Here is a 15,920-nt window from a genome sequence, read left to right on the forward strand (position 1 = left end):
AAATATTCCCCAACCGACCCAACATACAGCTAACCATCACACCGTAGCATCCAACAAACATATGTGTACCAAACTCCACAAAATCCAATTCCTACTTACCCCACTTTTCGGATGAGCAATGATATCGAGTTCGCATGGACCCTACCCCCACCGATGCGACCAAACTTTGACAACATGGGTCGCGATTATTTGCAAGTGGGACTTCGGGAGATTTTGATTTGACAAATTTCATAGATGCCAAACGCATTGATTTCGCAGGTGTTTACACCGGTTTTTGGTAATATAAACAATCAATATTCATCAACACTTTAGGACTGGATAAAAGTCCTTTTATAATATTCGTTCAAGTCTCGCGATTTATATATCACTTCATGCATTCTTTAAGAACAAAATTATGTTCTTATTAGTGTTAGAATTGATTCCAACAACTTTTATAAAACAAGTTGTCTCATGAAAACTTAAAAGAAATAACACTCAAATAAGCATTCAAAAGAAAGAAAAGTAAAGAAAATGAAAAGAAATGCAGAATTGCAAGAGCAAAAGGAAAATAAACAAAACGATCTTAAATTGGTTGAAAATGTAAAGGATGGTCGGAATTCATCTCTGTCCACCCCTGAACTCGTTTTCCCCCACGGCGTGAATGTTACAAGGTTTTCAGAAAATAGAATCCCACCCCTATACATAGTACTTACAACTATTTATAGAAAAAAGGAAATAAGTTCCTACATCTAATATTTTGACAAGTGTCTTATTTAATAATTTCATTAATCTAAAATTGACACATGTCCCTTTAGATAACTACTTCTAATAACTTCTGAGAACTTTCTTGTAGAAGTTATTTGCCTGATCGATGTAATATGTCAATATTTGACTCTTTGCATGACTTGTTCGAATTTCTTTTCTAAATTCCTTTTTGAATATATTATAACATATGCCATTGTTGAAATTGAAGCCTTCGAAAGCACCATAGTATCTATTACACCAACTCAAATTCCTTTGACATCCATCAATCTCCTGCATATAATTTGGTTGGCAATCAGAATACAAAGACTTTAATTTGATATATTAACAGCAGGGCCATCGACCCAACCACAATAAGAATTTCCTAGAGTGCAACAACGAACTAGGCGATCTCGCACTAGTCATTTTCAAAATCCGAACGATAATTAAATTTTATGTAACTTTATTCTTATGATATAATCGCTTTATCTTAATGAAAATCGTTGTCTCATTTCTCAATTGTCATTTATTAAAAAAATGAAAAAAAATGCACTTAGGCGCCATCTGAGTAGACTTAGTGCAAAACAACAATGGATGCGCCATTCCGTATGGCTGATCCACTTTAACAATTTCTGAAATATAATTATTTACATAATTTTCTTTGAAGCGTAATTATTTGGGTAATTTTTTTTAATACATAGTTATTTAAAAAAAATCTAAAAAAAGAGAATATTCTTAATCTTTTCTATTGAAAATATAAATAAATTGTTTGAGGTGCACTTATGTAATATTTTCTATTGAAAATAAAAATAATTGTTTGAGGTGCACTTATGTAATCTAACTATTACAACACCTAGTCTAAATATATAGCTAACATATATCCGATAGAAGATACTAGAAGCCCTTCGAGTCAGAAAAATCTAGACCCGGACTCGTAACTTAACTCGCCACTCTAAGTCCTTCGTCATAAAATCGAAGAAACCAAAACACCGCGCCGCAGTCACAGTCTCAAACAAAATGGAGCCATCGAAGCTGAAAGAACTGAAGCATTTCATAGAACAGTGCAAGTCCAATCCTTCCACTCTCTCAGATCCTTCACTTTTGTTTTTCCGCGACTACCTCGAAAGGTTCATTTCTTCCGTTTCAATTGTAACCAATATCTCTATTTCAAATCACACTTCAATCAACTCATAAACCCTAACTTATTTTTTTTGTTGTTTTTTTCAGTCTCGGCGCTAATCTTCCTGATTCTGCTTATTCCAAATCGGTAGCCTATAAATCTTTGTTTTTTATTTATTTCAAGTTCTACTGATTATGTTTATTGATACATTCTGATTTGTGTGTATGTGTATGTTCTGTAGAAATCTGTAGAGAGCGATGATGATATTGATGATGTTGAGGAAGAGGCAGTGAAGGTGGAGGAAGTAGAGGAAGATGAAATTATTGAATCGGATGTTGAGTTAGATGGTGAAACAGTGGAGCCTGATGATGATCCCGCACAAAAGGTTTTTTGTTAGTGATTTTTATTTTGAATTGATTGTGGTTAATTTACGTTGAGTTTGAGCTTTTGATTAATGCTAAGATATGTGGTGTTTTAGATGGGAGATTCTTCTGTTGAGGTTACCGAAGAGAATCGCGAGGCTTCGCAGTTAGCGAAAGCTAAAGCAATGGAAGCTATTTCAGAAGGTAATATAACATTCTGAACTGAATAATAATGATAATTCATATGTAGTTGTTTTATTGTGTTGAATCTGGAACCATCTATAGTCTAATGTCAGGCGCATTATTATTTGTTTACTTGAAATTAATGGTAAACAATTTAGAGTTTAAGTGTTTAGATATTTTCGCCACACATGGTATTGATACGCGGAGAAACACCTATGTTGTCAATAGCGCTGTAACTGTGTGCGGCGTGCGCCCAAAATATTTGAATGAATAAATGAAATAAAAAACATTAGTTTTAAATACTGAAATAAATTGTTTTGTATATAGATTATTTATGACATAAAAAAATTAGAATAGTGTTCATCTTGCTATCCACAATCTTTTAAGCGTTTGGGGTCTGATGGTCTAGATTAGTGTTGTAATGGTTTTGTATACTATAATAAATTGTTTCCATACACACTACCTGTAATTGCAGCGTTATAGTGGTTTCATCGTTAGGCTCAAGTACATGTTCCAAAACCAGAATATGTAGGAGTGTATTTTGAATTTCCAATGCAAAAACTAAAAATAACAAACAAACACTATGCTTAGAATTAAACTCTCAGAAGAATGCTGCCACTTTGCCAATCGCAACAATGTAAATTAAATAGCCCAAAAATTATATACACCTATTCTCTCTATATAATTAAAGAACTTGATTTATATCGGTTCATGTAGTTGGAATATTATTATTTTTCAACGGTAATATGTAATGGGATGATGTTTAGAAGGGACAAAATTCTTGGCAAACACATGTTACTTTTTTGAACAGCTTAATTTTCGAATTGTCACATTTAACTCACCCATTAGGCCTTTTGGCTTTGGAATGCAGGTAAGTTGGAGGAGGCAATTGAGAACTTGACAGAGGCAATTATACTCAATCCTACCTCTGCCATAATGTATGCAAACCGAGGTATGACTTGATTTTATTGTTTTCCTTTTATATGCCCGCTCTCGTTTTTTTGGCTCTTACTATCCAGGATGAACATTCATTATGATATATTTTTCATATCTTATACAGCCAGTGTTTACATCAAAATGAAGAAACCTAATGCAGCAATCCGCGATGCAAATGCGGCTTTGGAGGTTACCCTCTCTCTTCTTCATTGCTAAGCGTGATAAACTGAATTCTATTTGCTAGATTTGAAATAAACCATTAAATGTGGCTTTAATGCTTAAAGTTCTTGTTGCATTATGTTCCAAATGGACAATGTTTCTGTAGAGAAATCTTATCTAAAAAATAAAAAAGGCATAGAATTTCAAATTACTTAATGGAATATATAAGCTCCTAGTGCTTTTAATATTTGATTAATAGCAAATACAATATTTTTTGCTCCTTTTGGTACACAATCTAAGAGGAGCATTTTCCGCTTTGTAATAAATGCTTACTGAAAATGTTTTTGATATGGGGCAAACTGTGGCATCTCAAAAGCGAAATATTGTCGATATGTTGCATTGCATATTTCTTTACACTTGTATAAAGCTTCAATTTGTCTCCTCTGTCAAACTTGTTTTGTATTTTTTGAAAATAATCCCATCATACTTCTGTACATGAGTTTTAATGAAATTTACCTGTTTTTCAATGGTCACAATAATGCACAATCCATGTTATATTTCCCAAAATGCTATATTACGTGTATGTAGCTTCTATCTGATATGCAGAACTTTTATATTCTATTGCTTTTCCAGATTAATCCTGATTCTGCTAAAGGATACAAGTCTCGTGGTATAGCTCGATCAATGCTAGGTCAGTGGCAAGAAGCTGCAAAGGATCTCCATGTGGCCTCAAATATAGACTATGATGAAGAAATAAGTGCAGTGCTTAAGAAGGTTTTCTTTCTCTCCCCTCTTATCATTCAAAAGAGATATTTGTCTAATTGTTAACTGTGATAATTGAAGTGCAAAGGTAATTCTCATTTGAATTTAGAATTACCTCACTTGTCAGTTACATACATGTCCTTAAAGTTGAAGATGAACCGTTTGAACATGGTATTTTTTCAGTGAGATCTATATGAAGCAAGAAATGTCTTTGTTAATAATGTTGGTAGGTATCAAACAAGATGATAGCATGATATATTTAGTCATGGATGTTATAACTAAATTAATAAATAATGAGGTGAAGGTTACGCAACACTTTGTAGCTTTGCAATGGATAAAATACATGATAAGAATGATAATGGGAAGTGTATGTACATCTATGATGAGCAAGTTTGCAAAGGCATGAACCGTTCATCATTTGGCTATTTGAGTGAGAAATGAGCAAAGGTTGTACAAGAGTTGTTAAGATATTTTCTGAAGACAAGATCAGATTGAACTTTGAAGAAAGATATGGGCACAGTGAACAGATTGACTTTTTCAGTAACTTAAAAGTTTTTTAATTGTTAAAGTGTTTGCCCATCTAATAATTCTAGATCTTTATTTATCTATACACCTAAAAGCTTGCTTGAGTACATGTCCTGTTTAGCTAGTGTGCTTATTGATTCCTCAGAATATTATTTGGCTTACTTGGCACTTACAATCTTCCTTAAAATGGAATCATGCATTTTAGGAATGCTATGTACTGCAAATGGCAATAAGTTATGTTTAATGGTTGGAATTATTTGGTGTCTATTGTCTAATTGTAAAATCTGGATTGTCTAGGTTGAGCCAAACGCCCACAAGATTGAGGAACACCGTAGGAAGTATGATAGGTTGCGCAAGGAAAGAGAAGATAAAAAAGCTGAGCGTGAGAGGCTACGTCGCCGTGCTGAAGCTCAGGTTCTCAAATTTGCTAGACATGCTAAAAAACAGCATGCCACAAAATGATATACACATGTAATGTAGCTGTTGCTAACTTGTTATATATCTTCCAGGCTGCGTATGATAAGGCTAAAAAGCAAGAACAATCATCTTCCAGTAGAAATTCTGGAGGCATGCCTGGTGGTTTTCCTGGAGGCTTTCCAGGTGGGTTTCCTGGGGGCATGCCAGGCGGGTTTCCCGGTGGCATGCCAGGTGGCTTCCCTGGAGCTGGGGCTGGAGGCATGCCAGGTGGTTTCCCTGGAGCTGGAGGTATGCCAGGTGGTTTCCCCGGTGCTGGAGCTGGGGCTGGAGGCATGCCAGGTGGTTTCCCTGGCGCTGGCGCTGGAGCTGGAGCTGGGGCTGGAGGCATGCCAGGTGGATTCCCTGGAGCTGGGGGCATGCCAGGAGGGGTGCCTGGAAATGTTGATTTTAGCAAAATCTTGAATGTAAGTAAATCTGGACTTCCAATGTTTTTCTGTACTTTTGAACTGCTAAAGGAAATTGATTCTCTCTTGTTGAAATAGTGTCTCATTATATTCCATAAACTTAAACTGGTGGGAGTGAGACTATATCTGATATACACAAACACACACACACATTAATATGTTTAGTCTTGATGTAAAATGTTCTCTATAATGTTACTCAGGACCCAGATCTGATGACGGCATTTAGCGATCCAGAGGTCATGGCTGCTCTTCAAGATGGTAATTTTCTGTTCCATTACTTGTCTCTATTCTTTTTCTCTTTCATGGGCTTTAATTTCCCCCTATGAATTTGTGTCGAAGCATGAATTTCCATCAACACCTTTTCTATCCTCAGTTATAGAATCACAAAAATCTGCTAAAAAACCTAAGGACAAAGTGGTATTCAATGGTGTCACATTTGCATTATTTCCCCTAATTATTTTATGTAGCTTGAAACTATTCACATGCTTCACAATGCATGATGTCCTTAGAGATCATGTGTATCAATGGAGGAATCTTGTTAAAGACATTTTATTATATGATTAGATGTTGGTAAAATTTGTGACTTGTCTGGTTCGATGCTTATGTCACCTAACATATTGCTGTATATCCATTTCATTCTCCTCCAACCAAATATAACATGATGTTTAATACAATGTCCATGGCTATGTCACTTTTAACATATTGCCATATATACCCATTTAGCTGTCTTCTCAATGAAAAAAACAGAATTCCCTCATTTGTCTTTTTTGGTTGAGTGCAGTCATGAAGAACCCTGCTAATTTGGCCAAGCATCAAGCAAATCCTAAGGTGGCCCCTGTAATTGCAAAAATGATGAGCAAATTTGGAGGTGCCCAGTGAACAATTTACATGTTTGAGATTTTAGCTTTTTAGGCCTCTGCCTTTGAGTATTTAATATTTAATGTTAATTATGTTACAATTTTTATGTACTATTGATTGATATATCACCAAACCTTTTTACTGTATGGAAAGCCTGTTTTGTAGGTGCTTATTGTTCAAGGTTTTTATTTGTCAGCAACATAATGCTTTTCTGATTGAATTTGAGTCAGTTTTTATTTTTCAGTTAAGGGGGAAAAACTGTGTTATTTAGTACTAGTTTAAGGAATTCGAAATGCATGTATTTTATAAGCAAATGTTTTTAGTGTTTTTTTGAAGAGAAAATAAAAGCTTATAGTGATTAATGTAAGTTCATTAACTCTTAAAATAAACTGAAATGAGAATGTTAGGTTATGATCGTTTGACGTGGATCTTTACTTTTGATGCTGGTACTATGTAAACCGAGAATATTACATTCTTAATTGGTGAGGAATGCTCAGTTGATCCACCAAATTCCACACCATGCGTCTGTCCAGAAATTTATAGAGCTCCCATTACCAAGATTCCAAATAGAATTGTCCAACACTACCTAAAATTGACTTTAGATTCAAAATTAAATTGAGAAGAAAATGTGGTATTTTAATTGGATTATTATTTCTTAGGACCTTAAGCCTAAGAAAGTGAGCCCACTGATTAGAGGACGATGAAAGTTTCCAGCAAAGTTTTAAGTTAGCAGCACCATTAATCCTAGAAAGAGACCTTATGCCAAGTCCTCCTTTAGAGTGAGGCTTGCAACCAAGCAACAATAATGAGTTTTCTCTTGCAAGAATCCCCACTTCAGACAAAATTCCTCATACAATTTTCAAAATCTTTGATAAGACTATCTGGCTAAGAATATATAAGAAAATTATAGATTTCTGGAATTCCATCTACACCTTCCAACCGATCTTTTATTCGCCTATATAAACTAGATCGCCTATATAAACTGTTATGAAAGGACACATTTATACATTTGTCGAATTTCATCTTCACCTTCCAATAAATCTTTTCTGTGCCTATATAAAGAAGCCCTGGGAACAAAGAAAAAAACAATCCTTCAAGAACGTGAATGAGAACACTACGAACACTACAATTCTTTGAGAAAAGAAAATAATCAAGCAAGAAATTTTTATTCATGCGTTTGCTCAAACATTATTGTGTTAATCATTGTATTTTAATTGTGTAATCTGCTTTCATAGAAGCATTTTTGTAACACACTTTGTATCTCAACTTTTGAGTTGTATTTTCTTGAAAAATTAGGGTATATTCATAATTCTCAAGAAGACACTGACAATAAGTCTTTGTGATTGTAATTAAGTTTAGTTATAATTGATTAAGTTTTTATGTAATCAAGTTTAGTTATAATTGATTAAGTTTTTATGAGAAGGTGAAATCACCTTGGCAGGTGGACTGAAGGTAGCTTTGTTAACAATGAACCAGGATAAAAATATTGGTGTTCATTATTTTTATTCTAAGTTCTCTCATTCTTGTTTTTGAGAGAATTTATCTTACCACCCCCAAATTATACATGCCACTTCCTATTTTACATTATTTTCAAAATGCTCCTGACACTATTTACTCAAAAATTTTACCTTTACTGAAAAAATTACTGTTGCCAAAATCAGTAAAAAACAAATTTCCGGTACCTCATTTTGGCCGATACCGGAAATTCTTTGTATTTTATAAAATTTCGGTGTTCATTTACCGGAGATTTTAAAAATTTCGGTAATTTTATAAAATTTATTACCCCGTCCCGGAAAATTCACGAACTTCCGGTAGGCACATGGCGCAATAACATTAATACCCCTTGCTTCTGGAGATACATATCAGGATTTTTTTGGCCAGAATTTGCTTTTTTCTGAATCTACATCTACGAAAGTATTTTAAACTGGTAAACGTTGAAAAAAATTCAACTTAATTCAGTTTAGGAAACCTTCCGTAGATGTAGCTCCGGAACGTCTTAATACCAGAATGTTCTGTAGATGTAGCTTCAGAATTTTATGCTATATTTTAAACCAACAATATTTCACTCCAAAACTCCAACTTTTTTGTGCAACAAAATAATACATCAAAATAGTGATATGTCTACTCAATCTTATATAGTACATCAAAATAATACATCATCAAAATAGTCATATGTCATAAACATCATAAAAAAATAGTACATTTATAAAAACAAAATATAAACATCAAAATAATTAGCACAATCACTATTGTGCTGGACAATATTTGCATTCCCTCCTCTGCCACTGCCGCCACCTCTGCATCGATCACCTCCTATGCTTCTATGACTCCTTTCGCTACTAGAAAGATTGGTCCTGAATGTTTCACAAGGAAGTTTTCTGCCCCCATTAACGAACAAGCAGCAGAGTCACTTGCCATCTGAGAATCATTCCTTTTCCCAAGATTGATACCACTAAGACTTTGTCTGTCGAAGAATAACATCACTTTATTAAGTTGCCAACCTAACCTTGTTGTTCGACAATTTGGCCTTATCCAAATTCTATCAAAACCTCTCTTTGACAAGAAGGGAAGTCTCCTTCTTTACAACATGGTCCATACAGAGGAGCACACTAGCAGGATTTTGTTCATATATTATGGTCGAACCAAACTTGTCCCCGTAGCATTCCAACCATGTTTCCTCTCTACTCAAGAATTCGATACCTGGTGGCACAATTATTATTTTGAAGAGTTTTTAGATGTTGAAGCGTTTATGCGACATCTCACAAAGGATTTTTCTTCTGTGCAGGAAAAGGTCAAGAAAGGTACTTCGATTCACATTAAGGAGATCTAAGCATTCCAAAAATACTTTGAAACTGCTTATAGGCCAGACGATTTAGGTCGAACCATCCGCGAAGCTGTAGTTACTTTAAAGGAAAAATTTACCAACAAAATGGATACGTTAAAACTGTTTCCGTACGTTAAACCTGAACAACGTTACGAAATGACCTTTAACATGTATCATCCATAATTCCCTCGACTATCAACTGCTGATTTTGGCGTGGCTCTCAGCCCTCCATTTCCAGATTGGTCCGTCTGTGGGAATTTTGTGAAGAATCTTCGTGAAGAGTCAAAAAAGCGTGCTAAGTGGGTGGTTTCAACTAAACACACCTTAGACAGTTTCAAAGGTCACCTTCATACTGGCCTAGAACAGGTTCGCGTGCCTTCTCCGATACTTGTGTGGAATAGGAGGTTCTTTGACTAGACTCTTCCCTTTAAATTTATACTCTCTATTCGCATGATAACTGTCTTACTTATTTCTTGTAGTTGCAAAAATTCCTAAGAAGACATCTTTTGTCAAAACTTCTGTCAAGGTGAAGACCGAAGAAGTCAAGAAGCCCGCCACAACCAAGGTATGTTTGTACATATTCCTTTTCTTTTGTTTAACTTTATGTCATTCTTTTATTATTTTGACTCATTTTCTTCAGTCTAACAAGAAACCACCACCAACTCCCAAGAAAAGAAAGCAACAAACTCAGGAAGTCGAAGCTTCAAACTTTGACGGCGACCTCTCACCAGACACTTGCGAGTCTTCGAGGAAGGTTAAGAAACAACAAAAAACTATTGACGTTCTCACTAAGTCTACTTTAAAGATTAGCAAATCTAAGGTGATGCAGACCAATCCTCCATCGATCATTGAAATTGACCCCACTCCTCTACATATCATCGAACCAACTGAGAGTGGAAACTCCAGTCCAGGGGCTAAAGGGCTTAAGGTAACCACCTCTCACTCTATCTTTTTAGATCATTATTTTCCTTATCTTCGACATACATATGTAATATATTTCATCTTGTTTCAGGATACATCAGAAGTCTCCAAAGAACCCGTTGTCGAACAGGTTATTCAACAAACTCCTTCGGCTAGCAACAAACCTATGCCCCTCGCTGGTGCTGCTGTCATTCAACCAACCTCATCTCAAAAGATTCTAACAAAGGATCCTTGGCAGAGATTAATAAACCAATCAAAGACTATCAAATTCCAAAAATGGAGATGCAGTCTGCTGATAACGCATATGAAGATGGTTCCCCTAAAATTGATGAGCCAAAAGGTGATGGCTATGACATCGAAGAGGAAGCGAAAGACGAGGAAGAAGAAGCCACCATGTTTTATTACCAAACAGATGCCACTATGGATGACCTCAAAGATGAGAATCATGATGATGGTAACGATAAGGGGGATAATTATGAGAAAAGACCAACAACTGATCCTGTCAACACTAAAGCTCCCCCTGAGGGTAAAAATTCTTTGACTTGGACCGTTGCAGGCTTGTCTCCAAATGAGCTAGAAGCATTGACCGGTTCAGGGATACTTCGACAATGATCCTTTTCAAATCGGAATCTTAGATTATTGAATGGGAATCATCCACAGAGTCGACTTCTAGAGTGGGTGAGTTATAGAAAGGAAATGAAGAGAACAGAAAGGAGGTCGAAGCCTGTGACCACAACATCCTGACTTAGGAATCTCAAATTAAAGAACTCCAAATCAAGATATTGAAGGCTAAGGAGCGCAAGGAAGAGCTTCAACAATTCGACCAGAATGACTTGAGCAAAGAAGTCTAACACTTTTGTGTTAGTCATTGTATTTCATTTGTGTAACCTGCTTTCATAGAAGCATTTTTGTAACACACTTTGTATCTTAATTTTTGAGTTGTATTTCCTTGAAAAACTAGGGTATAGTCATAATTCTGACACTGAAAATAGGCATTTGTAGTTGTAAACTTGTAATCAAGTTTGGTTATAGTTGATTAAGTCTCTCATTCTTGTTTTGAGTAGCTAAAAAGTTTTATTCTTGAAATCCAATTTAAACCCCTCTCATTTCTTGTATTTTTCCTTAACCTTCATATTGGTAAAGGGGCCAATATTCAAAAGCAACTTAAAAACTTTTGGAAATTTCTTTCTTAATCCACCCCTTGATACTCTTAGGCACCTGACGCAATTACATTAATGACCTATGCTTCCAAAGATACATATCAAGAAGCACATTTTTGCCCAATTTTCTTTTTTCTGGAGCTATATCTACGAAAGTATTTTAAACAGGTAAACATTGGGAAAATTCAACTTAATTCAGTTCAGAGAAACTTCCGTAGATGTAGCTCCGAAATGTCTTAACTCCAGAATGTTACCTAGATGTAGCATCAGAATTTTCTAATATATTTTAAACCAACAATATTTCACTCCAAAACTCCAAAATTTTTTGTGCAACAAAATAATACATCAAAATAATGATATGTCTACTCAATCTTATATAGTACATCAAAATAGTACATCAACATATACATCATCAAAATAGTCATATGTCATAAACATCATCAAAAAATAGTACATCTATAAAAACAAGAGAAATGCTAGCAACACTCTCTTTTGAACACTCTCTTAAACACTTCCTCTCTTATTGGTTGAAACATGTGTGGGTCCTACTACTTTATGTGGGACCTATTTTCAAAGTGAGGGGCTCATACATGTATCAACCAATAAGAAAGTGAGTGCTTGAGAGAGTGTTCAAAAGAGAGTGTTGCTAGCACTCCTCTAAAAACAAAATATAAACATCAAAATAATCAGCACAGTCACTACTATGTGTATCAGACAATATCTGTATCCTCTCCTCTGCCTCTGTCGTCTCCTCTACATTGTCCACCTCCTCTTCCTCTATCGTCTACTCTCCCACCCATCCTGGAGTGATGTGTAACACCCCTTTTATACCCCAAAATAAATAAGCATATAATTAGAGAATAAGCATGCATATAATTCAAAAGGGCGTCACATCGACGTTTTCAAAAACTAAAAAGTTTTTAAAAATCGACAACATTTATCTATAATATACGATACACCTGGTCATTCCAAATAACACCTAAACATTTAATTACAATTCATACAAAATATGCATTCACAGCGGAAAGTGCTAAAAATACTCATGTATTTTATAAAATGATTCCTGTCCCATACCATGATCATATTAAAATAAGTATCTCAACACAAAATAAACCATGATCATAATATTTAGCTTAAAAGCCTCCCGAACAACAAGTAAACAATGAACAGATTCACGAGTCATAACATAATACATAAACAAATAAAACATGAGTTCAACACGCCTAGTTTACCCAGTGTTACATGACCAGAGCATCGACTCACTACCTAATCTCCAACAAACACAGAATAAACACCAGCTAAGTCTCGCAAGAGCTACTAAACACCAGAACCTGCATGTCACCAAACGAGGGCAACATTAAAACAGAAGGGTGAGAATACGAATCATTATGAAGAAAGTATAATAAGATACAATGATTCAATCAAAAGTTATAGGAATTCATCACACTTATATAACCATGTAAATAATACTAACCAACATTTATTTCACATGTTACAAGCATACATAAAAACTCAAGGAGTATAATATTAAATTCCAATAATATATTCCCAAATAATACACATAACTATAATTATCACATAATCATATATTTTACCAAGTCATGTGTCCAAACATCACCAAATTCAATTATCACATCTCATGTACACATAACAATCACATAAATGCATATATTCAAACATCACATAACCTCAATGTGACTCAATGAAACATGTGACACTATGCATGTGGTACCAATGTGAAATTCTAAGTTTCACCGGCCTCCGATTCATATCTCTAGAATCTAAGCCACACTTCCGATCCGGACAAGACCAAAGTCCACCAATTGTAAACATATAGTTTACGGCTTCCGATTCACTCTAGAATCCAAACCCGCTTGTGTTTCAAAGCAAATCCACCTGTGTTTCAAGGCACACTATGATATGAATGTATGTACAATATCACAAATATATGCAATTAAGATCATCTCTACCATCTTAACTTTCCGCATATCACAATAATTCGACTCTATGAATTATCCACCAATTGTACACAACATTCAGAACACCTACATATCATTCACATATAAAAGGCCAATTAATCAATTACGATTCACACAAGCCAATTAACACTAGTATCCATACTATCTCATGTCAATTCACATTTACCACATATATACGAATATACACATTATCAAAACAACATCATTGGCATAGCTATATATTATTCTCAACATAAATATTTGAGCCAAAAACACAATTACGGACAAATTCTCAAAATACCGTAATTTACCGATAAACCGAATAATTGATCCAAGTCCAAACATAATCCAATCAAATTGGCTCAATGCAAATAATATAACTATTAGTCATCACTTAATATCACCCACTGATCGCGACTTTACGTGTCTATAAATCTGATGACTGCAAGTGCACAGTCGTGTCGTGTAGTTTTAAAAGATATCGAATCCACAGGGACTATGAATTGATCTACCGTTATCTAAGGTTACTATGTAAAGCTAGGGCTACTAAAATTTTGATTGTTCCTAAGGGAGAGTGATTGTGAGGAATAAAGAATATAATAAAAGACAGGTATCAGTATGTATTTCGTTTAACTTAAGGTAATCCGAAGGTCCATTGGCTTTTGCATAATTAAATTAAAAATCTTTACTAATTCAATTGATTAAAAATCCTCGTCTCAAACTTTCGCTCTGTTGATTCAGATTACTATCCTAATCCTAATGTACGCTTTCGCCATCCCATTAGATTTTATAAGAGCTTTTTGGAAACAACGTAATTAATAAAATGCCTATTTTACGAAGTTGTTATCTATTTAAATCTCATAATCTCAAACTTTCGCTCTGTTGACTCGGAGCAAGCTAATATCCCTAACGTACGCTTTCGCCATCCCGCTCGGGTGTAAAAACAATTTTTGAAAATAAATAAGTCCCAATTAGTTTTAATACGCTTTCGCCATCCTTAAAACTAATGTCCTATGTCTACTATCTGGTTAACGATCTCAAACTTTCGCTCTATTGATTTTAACCTTTGACTGTCTTAACCCCTCAAACTTTCGCTCTATTGGTTTTAAGACTTCACTAATTAAATTAGACATATAAACCAAAAATAGGTGAAATTTAATAAAACATAATTAAGCCAATTTATTTCGGATCCCACAGTTAACTTACTCTACATACCGACACCTTAGTAATTTAGCCAGACATATTAATACGGTTAAACATGCATAAAGAGATTCGGTTTATAGTAATAGGCATGTTAATAGGCATACAATATATCATGCAAATAAATATATAAATAAGGCGGTAAATATTGAACCTGAATTAAATAAATGGCAAATAAATCTTCAAGTATCGAACCTCCACCACAGGTTGGCTAGATCGTTCTTCGGAATTTAAACGGACGGAAAATAAAACAAGGAAATAAAAGCGATAAATCTAACGTAAGGCTAGATTTATAAAAAGTTCACAACAATTTCCGGTGTAGAAATCGTTGCGAGAAAATAAGTGTTTGAATGGAAACAGAATGAAAATACGGTTCGCGGTACAATTTCGGCAGCACTTCGTTAGCAGAAAATCGGACAGTTTGGACTGAAGTGACTGCTTCTATTTATAGGGGATGCTTTGAAGTGACGTTGCGTGAAAAGAGGAGCTTCCAACAGACTGGCTTGGAGACGTGCGTCTCCGATTCTTCAGGAAGACTGGGCGCGTGACTTGAGACATGCGTCTCAAGTGGAGAATCTTTAGGGAAGTGGAGACGTGCGTCTCCCTTTTGCTGAGGTGGCATAGACGTGCGTCTCTGCTTACTTGTGTGGCTTGGGCTGCTTTCCTTCGTGGGCTGGATTGCTTCATTGGGTCTTTGGGTCTCTTTCAGCACACTTGGGCCTTATTTGCACCCCTCTTTCACTTCAGCACTCCTTTTTCATCTTTTAGGCATAGATAGGGGTCGTTTTAGCTCCATTTCTTCTCTTTTTCACTATTAGTCATAATAAGAGTGTAAAACCTGAAACAAAGCAAAAACTCGCGTAATATCATAATAAATCGATATAATAAACGGAAAATGCTATAAATATCTATGGATTTCAAGCTAAATATACGATATAAAATCGTGTTATCACCCACTACCAACAAAATATTTTTATTGAAAAGAATGTCACGCTAGTTTTTTAACGCTTCGAACGGTACTCAAAACAAATTCACGGTTTGAAAGTTATGAATTTGTAAAGTTTCAATGAGAATGTAACACCGACATCCTAAATTGACAACTCTAAACATGTCAGAGTTACGAAAAATAATTAAAAGTATGATTCTTATTAACTTAAAACAACTCTAACAACTTTGTTGACAACCCTAACGACCCTATTGACAACTCTATCGGAATTAAAAATAACTTAAGTTAATTAAATAATCTAAATAATATGTATTTCTAATCCAACTCCTAAAATTATTATACATGGTCCCATTGAATTAATTAGACCAATATGTATTTATCTTATACTTGAATTAGAGTCAAACT

The 15,920-nt window shown here is 34.9% G+C and overlaps 1 protein-coding gene across 2 annotated transcripts; it reads left to right on the forward strand.

Moving 5' to 3' along the window:
• Positions 1–1,609: 1,609 nt before the first annotated feature.
• Positions 1,610–6,670, forward strand: LOC131637249 (FAM10 family protein At4g22670). 2 transcript variants are annotated; one of them, XM_058907841.1, is made up of 12 exons: positions 1,610–1,847; positions 1,948–1,987; positions 2,082–2,225; positions 2,319–2,406; positions 3,257–3,337; positions 3,446–3,510; positions 4,114–4,254; positions 5,065–5,181; positions 5,277–5,481; positions 5,524–5,648; positions 5,849–5,906; positions 6,430–6,670. In XM_058907841.1, the coding sequence occupies exons 1-12, from the start codon at positions 1,738–1,740 to the stop codon at positions 6,525–6,527; spliced, it is 1,272 nt and encodes a 423-aa protein (XP_058763824.1). In that variant the 5' UTR covers positions 1,610–1,737; the 3' UTR covers positions 6,528–6,670. The 2 variants fall into 2 exon arrangements, with proteins under 2 accessions (XP_058763824.1, XP_058763817.1); XM_058907834.1 differs by having other exon boundaries at positions 1,611–1,847; positions 5,277–5,648.
• The last annotated feature ends 9,250 nt before the right edge of the window (positions 6,671–15,920 follow it).

This window comes from Vicia villosa, linkage group LG1, assembly GCF_029867415.1.
Source record: "Vicia villosa cultivar HV-30 ecotype Madison, WI linkage group LG1, Vvil1.0, whole genome shotgun sequence".
Taxonomy (NCBI): Eukaryota; Viridiplantae; Streptophyta; class Magnoliopsida; order Fabales; family Fabaceae; genus Vicia; species Vicia villosa.